General features: G+C 40.1%; 2 protein-coding genes across 2 annotated transcripts; both read left to right on the top strand.

The window, feature by feature from the left end:
- Positions 1 to 3,121: 3,121 nt before the first annotated feature.
- Positions 3,122 to 5,286, top strand: gjb1a (gap junction protein beta 1a). Its single transcript, XM_061085336.1, has 2 exons — positions 3,122 to 3,149; positions 4,550 to 5,286. Exons 1-2 carry the CDS (start codon positions 3,122 to 3,124, stop codon positions 5,284 to 5,286), a joined length of 765 nt encoding a protein of 254 aa, XP_060941319.1.
- Positions 5,287 to 9,708: 4,422 nt separating this feature from the next.
- gja2 (gap junction protein, alpha 2) lies at positions 9,709 to 10,779 on the top strand. Its single transcript, XM_061085260.1, has one exon. The coding sequence runs from the start codon at positions 9,709 to 9,711 to the stop codon at positions 10,777 to 10,779; it is 1,071 nt and encodes a 356-aa protein (XP_060941243.1).
- Positions 10,780 to 11,259: the final 480 nt, after the last annotated feature.

Below are 11,259 nucleotides of genomic sequence, written 5' to 3'. Positions count from 1 at the left end.
AGTTGACAGAGGATGGATTTCTTATATGTTGTGGCATTCATAGAAAATGTATCTGCACCCTGGCAAAAACACATGTAGAGAGTAAAAGATGCTCTAAATGTGTACAACAAGAAACAGGTGAAAAAGTGACACTGAAAAAGTCGGTCATTCAGTTCAAAATTCATTCAAAAAAGTGGTTAATCAATCTCAACGTTGATCTTCTGCTTGAACTGGATCTGGAGGGTCTTCATAAGCCATTACTCTGTTATTGTTTTTGTAACACCTTACAGCTATTCCTTCATCATTTAACATTAACAGTTTTCATTATGTTGTCTATTTATTTACTCTTGTATTTATATGAGTGCCTATGATAGATTTAAAGATCATGTGGTGGTTGTGTGACTGACGGGTCATGTGGAATTACTTGTAAACTTCACCTCTGTTAAACTGGCTGCTCTTTGCTGATAGTCTGATTTATTCATGTCTCCATGTATAAATTGTAGGTGAGTTGTGCTCATTTCGACATTTTTCACTGTGTAACTATTTCCACAGCAAATAACTTTACTCAGATTGCATCTGGCCCATGACAAACATGCACCTGCGCAGACTAATGCAGTATATGTGGACGTGTGAATGTGTCATAAGAACCATGTGACTGCTCAACCGGACACACCTGTGTGTGACTGCATTCTAGAGATTTAAGATGGTTAACCTGACCTGACTTTGTTCACCAGGCTGAGTGTGCACAAGCACTGAAGTTACAGGAAGAGTTATATAATAGTGTTAAACAATAACATAATTGCTTCAAAGTATGGTGCCACTAATTATAGAAGAAACACAATATGCTTGTATGAAAACTGACCTGATAACATTTTAATTACTGTCTGATGATGAACATTGTGAATGTCACTATGTTATTAAATCTACAGACCTGTTCCACTCCTGAGAGATCTGCTCTGAGATGTGGCACTCCAGTAAATGTCTCTCTAATGCGGTCATCACTGTTAGGCTGCAGTAACTATTAATGTCCTCCAGATGTCCTCCTTTCGACAGAATTGAAGCAGGGAACAACAGACTCTACAAACCATAGACTTCTAAAAAAGATGGATGACATGATGGCTCCACAAGAGTGAAGCCAAATCGACTCGATCGTCACCTGGTGGCTAGCCGCAATAAAGGACATAACTCCTCCGGGTTAGTGGATGGGGCATGGGCCAAACTCTATAGTCAAAGGTCACGTCATAGATATTATTCTCAAAGATTTTTTCCATCGATTAAGTTATCGTCACACTGATCAGAATATTTTACTTATTAATATCCAAACTGCGCTGAATTTCGCTCTTTGTAGTTGACCTTACTTTTTTGTTTAAATCAAGTAACCTGCTGTATAATAAAGGTGACGTCCCACAAGAATCAATCTTAGCCCCTTGCTAAATAATTTTTTCATATATTTATCTTTCATCTGTCTCTTTATGCCGATGACATCATGTTTGTGCCATCATCTCCACTGCCAAGCAGGCCTAAACCAGGAGACAGTGTGTCTTTGATAACATCCTGACCTGTTTTATTGAACTCAAGTTTGTTGTTGACTCCCAAAATATAAATTTCACAAAGTACATAGAGTTATCATAGGAATATTGGAAATTGGTAATCGAAAAGACATAGTACAATTTGGTACACATTTAGGAGTTTGGCTCGAAATTGCGAAATTAAAAAAAATACACAATACTGTACTATTACTTGATTATGGAGATATCATGTGAGATGCTGTTACTACCTTATCATGATGTTGCAAATGTTATTTTCTGGTCTCTTTTAAAATGGATCTTGATTTATATGTGGGCTTCTGATTTAGTAAATTTCAGAAAAAGAAATTTAAACAGCCAAAAAAATTAAATGACAACTGATAGTACATATTTTTGTCATCTTTTGAAAGTTATTTAATTTGTCTTTTAAGCAGGATTCAGATACTCAGTTGGTTTAAGTTTGTGACTGCATCTACAGAGTTTCATCCACAAAAACAATATGTCGAAGTCTTTAAAGCACTTAAGGAATAAACAATAAATATCATCTGGCAGAAATGAGTAAAATTCTGCCTGATCCCATAATATTGGGAGGGAGCAGGTTGAATCAGTGGCTAAATATTAGGTGGGCAGCAACAACGTGAATGTGACGGTTGAGGAGAAAACCCTGACGAGAGCCGGATTAATACGATAATAACCCTTTGTCCTCTTATCTTTGGATGTCATGGCTCTTTCTTTGTTTTAGACCTTTATGTTTTACGTTACATTGCGTCAAAATCATCCTCCACTTCCTGTGCAGGACACAGAACAATGAGGACAAGGGGACCGACCACAGTCCCCACACAGATTCCTCAGCTGGGCAGAAATTAAAACATTTGATCTGAATTCTGAAGCTGTTTGTTTGGACCGGGGTAAAAAGGGGCTATTGTATGCAAATATCCGGCTCAGAAGCATATGACCTCTCCAGTGCAGGGCAGTGGCTAGTGTGAGAGAAATCATTAGCAATGCAAAGTCATGGTGCTCTGATACTCTTGTTCACAGTTACAGATTGAAAAAAAAGAAAATAGCAATCTGCTTTTGTCAATATAAATGTTTCTGGATGTACTTGATTCCAAACTGCAGCTGAAGGTAAGTTGATTCTATTTCTCACTGTGAAGAAATAGTTTGTTTCGACTGTGTTACAGCTGGCTTGCTCTGTGCTTATGGGAAGCTTCTGCACTACTGTTATGACATTGAGGAGTTTGTGAAATTCTTTAAAACTTAAAATTTCATTTAAAAGGAATATAAACTGTGACTATCCAGCTAAAAAGAGTTTCTCACAAAATAAAAGAGTTTAACTTTTCATACCATCTGAACCAAATTAATCTCTCTCTATTAAACGTGGTAGCTAAACTGAGATGAAGAGAGTAACAGGCTACAGATGCCGTTACGTGGGGTGCAGATGCCCACTTGGCATGCTCCCCCATGGCGACTGTCACATGACGCATGGTGCCTGACTTTGGTGGTGCACTCTTAAATGGCTTGCCAACTGCCCAGGGAGGGCAGAGAGGCTTCCTTCATCTCTGAAGTCACATCCATGCCAAAGCAGTGGGCCAGCGTTGTCCTCTACGTCGCCTCCTATGCCTCTTACACCTCCTTCTGAGCCGGGTAACAACCTTGACTTTGATATCACACTGGAAATGCAAACATGTGGAAGACACATGACAAACATCAGCAGGAAAGAGGAAATTAAATAAATTCTTTTTGACATTTTAAAAATACATTTTAATGTACTTATTTGATGAAAAGACAAGGTAAGGAGTAAAAGACAGTTAATGTAATTTATCTCTATTTGTTTAAATCCGATATCTAATCTGATTTAATTGTCCCATTAAACCCTAATCCTGCTGAATATTTGATCAGATTAACAATTTATTTCTTAGTCAATTCTGTGAAGTTTCTGGTGGTCACCTGACTAGATATTCATGTAATTAATTTAATTTTTTTAGATTCAAATTATCTGCAAATTATTGTCTTGATGGTTTCTTTTATAATATATCAGAAAAATGCCAAATATAAATTCCTAAAGGACCAAGTTTGTGTTCTCAAATTGCTTGTTTTGTGCGATCAACACTTCAAAACCCAAATATATTTAACTTTATATCACAGAGGACAAAGAAAGTCCTCACAGTGGAGAGGTTTGTTATTTCATCTTGAAAAATCCCTTTAATGATAATTACAACATCAAAACTTTCTATTTATTAATATCAATTAATCATCTATTTGTTTCAGCTCTGATGTACTGTCTTTAAAACATGTAAAAATCTGCTGTGACAATGGAGTGTCCTTTGAATCATCAAAACTATATGTCGGGTGTATATGTACTAGTACTTATTGATTATAGAAAAAATCTACCTAATTTTTTTAACGTCCATCAGTCCTCTAAATAAGAAAACTGACTATTTTTCTTCATGACATTGACACAGTGAAAATAACTAAAGCCATCGGTACAAAGTTTATGTCAAGAATTCAACATTTTTGTCTAGACAATTGGGAGGGAATTGTTTTTCTTCAAAGTCTCAGCTTTCAATGAAATCGAGAAGAAATAAATAATTTGAAATCTAAAATTGGCTTTGAGTGAGCTCACTACATAACATTTTTTTGAAAGGTCTGGTATGTGGAAAAGGATTGTTAATTTTAAGGAGAGGATAAACATGATGAGTGATGCCAGACGGGCAGTTAGAGATTACAATTTATAGACTGCTAAATTACTCACACAAAATACAATAAATTATGAGAGATCTATTAAACTTCAGAGCTTTGGACCTGTGGATAATAATGATTGTTGATAGTGTAAAAAGGAAGCATTTTATTTTAATTTAGTCGCGTTTTATAATTATTTTTATTGGTTTTTCTTAGTTTGTCTTTATAGCTACTTTAATGGGGACATTTTTGTTCAGTTTATTCCGTTCTCAATGATTTTACTGTATAGTTGTTTTGTCTTCTAAAAAAGAAATTACTATGCAGCATTATCTTCTTTCACCTGATACCGATTTGTTTTTCATCAGACCCAGAACCAAAGATGAACTGGGCATCATTTTACGCTGTCATCAGTGGTGTGAACAGACACTCCACCGGCATCGGTCGCATCTGGCTCTCTGTCCTCTTCATTTTCCGCATCCTGGTGCTGGTGGTGGCAGCCGAGAGCGTGTGGGGCGATGAGAAGTCCGGCTTCACCTGCAACACCCAGCAGCCGGGCTGCAACAGTGTCTGCTATGACCACTTCTTCCCCATCTCTCACATCCGCCTGTGGGCGCTGCAGCTCATCCTGGTCTCCACTCCCGCGCTCTTGGTGGCCATGCACGTGGCCCACCGTCGCCATGTTGACAAGAGGCTCTACAGAATGTCAGGACGGGCCAACCCCAAAGACCTGGAGCTGATTAAGACCCAGAAGATGAAAATCACAGGCGCTCTGTGGTGGACGTACGTCATCAGCTTGTTCTTCCGTGTTGTCCTCGAGGTCATCTTTATGTACTTGTTTTACATGATCTACCCTGGTTACAAGATGATCAGGCTGGTGAAGTGTGACTCGTACCCATGTCCCAACACGGTGGACTGCTTCGTGTCGAGGCCCACGGAGAAGACGGTCTTCACTGTGTTCATGTTGGCTGCGTCTGGGGTGTGCATCCTGCTCAACATTGCAGAGGTGTTCTTCTTGGTGGGGAAGCACTGCAGTAAGCATCTGCACAATGCTGGAGACTCAACTATGGGGGCCTGGATCCAACAAAAACTCTGCTCACTCTAACAAAACACGTAGATCATATAGATCATATCCGCAACAAGGAAAGTGACAGACAGAGTTAACTCATGAGGAAGATACATAAAAACTACCAAGAATTCACTGCCATTATCTTCACACGACCAAATTCACATGAGTGTGCACCAGACATTCTCACTGGCTATGCAGAACAAACACACTGATATGTTAGAACAAACCAAAGTCACTGTAAACAGCTGCACTTACACCAACAACAATATAATGTAACATGATATAATAGCTTTGGTAATTGATGTTTGGCCAAATAAAGAATAATAGAGAATAGAGAATAATTACAGTAATCATTTTTAAAAATCAATGTTGCAGCTGACCTCATCGGCTTTAATTGACATTGGCTGTATGACACTTTGATTTTGATGAAAGCTTTTGGTCTTGAAATGAAATATTAAATTTAGATTTCATCTGCTGAAAATACAATGTACACCTGATCGTTTAATTTATAATATTCTGCTGTTTACATCAAATATCATCACAATTGTTATGGCTTTTGTTCAGCTGTTATAAGTAAGATGTTTCACTAATACGTGGATGTTGGATTATATAAATGTTAAATTATATATGATACTGTATGTTTTGTTTAATAGAGATTTTTGATGGTTTAATGGCTCCTTTATACACAAAGTAATGACTTCAGAAAAAAAACTAAACATTTTATTTCAGTTCATTCATTTTGTAGCTGGATGTTTGAATATTGTCAATACACAGATAAGATCAACAGCCGTTTGTTTGTGTAATTGTGTAATTTTCTGTTTCTCACCAAGTTGAAATTCAAACTGAGACTAGAACACATGCAGGAACACACAATGGACCACAATAGCTCTGGTGCATTGTCCCAGGATTTCCTGACTAAGTTGAGATGTTTAATGTGACACCATAAATCACCAGAGAGCAGCAGTTGTTGTATCCGTGGGAGCAAATGAAGTTGTAGTCACAGCGGTGCCACTTTGTGATTCTTCTCAGCTGTCGTCAGTGTGTGAGGGGGGGGGGGGGGGGGAAAGGTGAACGAACTCTGAATAAAGCTTTATTACACATCTAGTGGCACCGTCACCATCTTTAGACGTGCCATCGTCTCTGAGTCATGGTGCCACCTGTGAGGAAACATCTCAGGCTGATTAAGTTCTACCTCTGGAGGCCAGAGTGCAGAGTATTGGGGGGTTATCAATAGACTCGCTACCTAAGGGGTCAGTGTGTGGGTGACAATGGTTGACCCAGGGGACAGCTAAACCTGTCTTGACCTGGCAAGAGGGCATTTATCTTTTTAAGGCAAGTGTGAACACACACCACCTACAAGGCTCGGAGTGATGGGACGCTTATCGGCAGTGTACCATAAACAAATCCCTCCATCAAATACTCATGTGACTGTGTGTTTCCAAATTTCTACTATTTTAGTCCTGCCTACTTGAAATGTTTCATCATGGGGAGGTTCACCTGGTTCACCTGGTTCAACCTGGTTCATCCTGAATTGTGAGGGCGGTCACCTACAACAAAGTGTGATGTAAAAATACATAAAAATTCCTGTATACAAATGTTATTTAAATAAGAGTAAGTACGTATTGGCAGAACAATGTGTCTAAAATACCAATCATTCAAAATAGTCTCAATTAGTATAAATATTTCCAGTATATTAGTATATTGTATTTAATAATGGTACATTATTAACACTGAAATAGGAAAATGATATGACCAACTTTAAATAATACTTCAGTTGGTAACACTTGAATGTAAACTTTTTATACTGTTGGGTATAAGCAGTACAAAAAGTAGTTGGGTATATGTAGATCTGATTTGAGGAATTTTAGGAATGAAAGTAACTTGTGACTGTAGCTGTTCTATAATTGTGGTGGAGTTACATGTAAAATGCACAATATATATCCCTGAAATTAAGTTTAGTATAACTATGCTTTTGGTGTTTTGGATTTTTTTTTTTTTTTTACATTGGATGTCTTGAATGACTCGAACTAAGTTCAGGGGATCAAACCACCAACACAGGAACCAGCAGCCAACCAGCTCTGCCTGCTGAACCACAGTCAGCCCTGCAGTGGAATATAAGTATAAAGTGAACCATTATGAGGTAGTCTACCTTTTGAGCTATAGCTTATTAGCTATTTGAATATTTGTTACATAATGCATTTATGTTTACACAGCATTTAGATAGTTGCTGCTCAAGGTGGTAGTTTAATCCATCTTTACATATTGTGACTTGAAATCTGTAGCAATGCAGCATATCTTAAAGCTAATCATATATTATGCATGTGGGATAAAAATATATGAAATAGAAAAACTGTAAAATACTGCAGAGTTCAGGACCAACTGAAATAAGTAAAGTTCAAAACAGTTATATTTAGTTTCACTTAAGTAAATGCACTTTATCCCTTTCCACCAGTGTTCTGGGGTCTGCACCAGAGCAACACAGTAAATGGAACTGGAAACATTGAATTACAGAAGTAGTGATACCACCATGAATAACTGGGGTGTCACTTCTCCAACAGGCAGTTACCCAGACTGCAGCACTGAGGGACGGCTCCCCAGTGTGTGACGCTGTCAAGGGTCATATCTCCATGAGAGTGACAACAAAGCCACTCCCTTCACCGTGAATTATATTTAGCGCACCCTGACATGTAAGACTAACCTGCACCCTCAGTGGACTCCTCAGCTGCCACTCAGCTCAACAGAGACACCTCTAGAGCGAGGGGGGATTTATACTTTTCTACAGCCAGATCTTCAATCTGTGCTCGTACAGAGAGACCAGGCCGGGGTTTAGGTTGTGATGGTTTGTTGAGCACTGACTGAGCATTGATCCGGTCAGAGTGGGAGGGAGGCAGGCGGGATCACAGAGCTGCCAGAGCAAACTATCTTAGAGAAGTTTATCTTGGTGCTGCACTTTCCTCAGGGCTTCAGGAAAACATGGCCTCTCTGTGAACTGAAGCCACTGAAGTGACTCCGGAGCTGTGCTGCGGTGGGAGATGAACATTATCAGGTACGTGTCGCTTCATGAAAATAACCAGGGTACTTATTTAGAAACATGCTGGTTCAATAGTCTGAGGCCACTTTGTCTCAGACGGTTGGACTCCCCTAGTTCCAAAGTTTTTAAAATGGTATAATCATATCATATCATTATATTATATTATATATATAATACTGTTTGTATATATGTGAATATAATCCTTTTAAGAAGTTTTATTACTATATGAGAAGTAATTTGCTGTATCCTTTATTTCCTGCCTGGTGTCATTAATATTTACAACAGGTGCTCCCAATCTCAGTGTGATCATATCTGTAAGTGACATTTTATTTTACAGCAAAACTTTTTTTGCCATTCCATAACGAAAACCCCCTTGGAATTTAAACTAGAAACTTAATTCTGGGGTCGGGGAGCACTGTTGGGTTCTGTGTCACAAGATCCATGCTGAGGCGTCGTGTCTCCCCAGCCTGCTGCAGGGCTTTCTCTCACACACAGTCCGCTGTGTCCAGCTCCGTTTTATCAGCGCACACTGGATAGATCGTAGCATTTCCGAATACAAATGGTGGACTCATGATCGATCAATGTTCCTATTGAAAAGTGACTTCTGGGTTTTCTGAAGTACAATGATCTTTGGTTGCAGGGTTTCTGAAGCACTACGCCACGAGCAAAAAACTGATACAGTATTTGTAATTATATGCAGTCAAGGGATGTCATGAGTAAATCCTGACAGTGTATGTATCGGATCATTCATTAACAAACAAACTTATTATCAGACTTTACTGATAGATTTTTCATGCATAAATGGGTTAAAAGACAGGATACAGTGATGGGTATCAGGTTTATTCGGATCCTACAGTGACCCCTTGGTTTTAACGCTGCTCAAATAAAAGTTCAGAATGACTGTTCAATGAAAAAGCTCTGCAGTTCCCTTCAACTCTTTTCAGCTATTTTAGCTTTCAGCTTTGGGGAACTTCATTACTGTTCTTGTTCATATCAGGGAGCTGTTTTCAGCCCCACTGTGAAAATACACCCAGCAACAAACCACAGACATGCTTTAGTAATCATCCAGTAAATACAGTAGACATATTATGCTCATATTCATGTTATCAATGCTGAAGGTTAACATGTTCTTATTTTATTTTTAGAAAACATATCCCTTTCCTCACATGTTCATTGCTGCAGCTCTTCTTTTCATCCTCTGTTCTACTTTAAAAAGTTCTACGTCAGAATTGTATTTGCAGTTTAATTTTGCTGTGTTGAAGTAGCATAAAAATAAGCTACCTGTGTAGTTTCAGGACATTCTGTTTCCGACATCCAACAAAAAGTTAAACTATTTTGGATAAATTTACACCTGACATTTTTCTTATTCTTTACAGCCTTACATCCTGTTTTTTTCCATAAAGCTGAGGCCATATCTGTGAGCCAGTATGGGGGACTGGAACTTGTTGGGGAAGCTGCTGGAGAGCGCCCAGGAACACTCCACCGTTGTGGGCAAAGTCTGGCTGACGGTGCTCTTCATCTTCCGCATCCTGGTGCTGGGAACCGCCGCTGAAAAGGTGTGGGGCGACGAGCTGTCCGGCTTCACCTGCGACACCAAGCAGCCTGGTTGTCAGAACGTTTGCTATGACAAGACCTTCCCCATTTCTCACATCCGCTTCTGGGTGATGCAAATCATCTTTATCTCCACGCCGACCCTCATTTATCTGGGCCACATCCTTCATCTGGTCCGCATGGAGGAAAAGGAAAAGCAGAAAGAGAAGGATCGCGAGCTCCAAAACGAGAAGCAGCAGCAGATGCTTGACAGAAAGACAAAGAAGGCCCCAGTTAAAGACACCGGGGGCCATGTGCGTTTGCAAGGCGCGTTGCTGCGAACCTACGTCTTAAACATTGTTTTCAAGACCCTGTTTGAAGTGGCCTTTATTGTTGCTCAGTACCTCCTGTACGGCTTTGAGCTCAAGCCGATGTACACCTGTGACCGCTGGCCTTGCCCCAACGTGGTGAACTGCTACATCTCCCGACCCACCGAGAAGACGATCTTCATCCTCTTCATGCTGGCGGTGGCCTGTATCTCCCTGCTGCTCAACCTGGTGGAAATGTACCACCTTGGTTTCACAAAGTGCCACCAGGGCCTCCGCTACAGACGATCGCAGGCCGCAATCGAGGCCTCCAGGCACCTCACTGAGCCGGTCATGCCCTTCGTACCGAGCTACAACTACTTTGCCGGTCATCCTGTGGTTCCAGAGCCCTTCCCCGCAGACTCGAAGTACGGCATAGTGGAGCCAAACTCTGCTTACAGCCCCTACAACAGCAAAGCGGTTTACAAGCAGAACAGAGACAATATGGCTGTGGAGAGGAAAGGGAAATCGGAGGGGGAGGATGTGAATGACAGGAAAACCTCCACTCCTGCCATTGAGATGCCCGTTGAAAACCAACGCAGAAACAGTCAGTCGAGCAAGCACAGCAACAACAAGAGCAGGCTGAACGACCTTAAGATCTAGAGGAGCCTCTCCTCGTTCTCAGGAACCAAACTTTCTAGCCTGTTAAGATATTTGCACGAGTATGGAGAACTGTTCGTGACAAAGCTACTGAGTGAACGGAAAAGAGATTATTGCTGTGATCGATTTGCAAGTCAAGATTTGAGAGCACACAGGGACAGCTTTGGGTGCATAGAACAAGTATTTAGTGCCTTTACCAGAACTCCTAAGCTCACAGGACTTTTGAATGTGGAAGGTTAATTACCCATATCCACGAATAAAGGAAACATCCATAGATGGCTCTTGTGGTCACATCTTTTTCATGGGTAAATCAAGGAGAGCAATTGGCATAATGTTTCCAAGAAGGCAGGGGTTAAGAGGGTGATGCCTGAATACCTTCTACCCTTCTCTCACTCTCAGTTTGTGGATGATGCTAACGACATCATCTATTGGCATCATAAGCTCAAAACAATGTTGTGTATTCACAAATCCTGGCTTTGCGTT

Source organism: Limanda limanda, chromosome 14 (assembly GCF_963576545.1).
Source record: "Limanda limanda chromosome 14, fLimLim1.1, whole genome shotgun sequence".
In the NCBI taxonomy this organism is placed as follows: domain Eukaryota; kingdom Metazoa; phylum Chordata; class Actinopteri; order Pleuronectiformes; family Pleuronectidae; genus Limanda; species Limanda limanda.
This window is presented reverse-complemented; position numbering and strand designations above follow the sequence as displayed.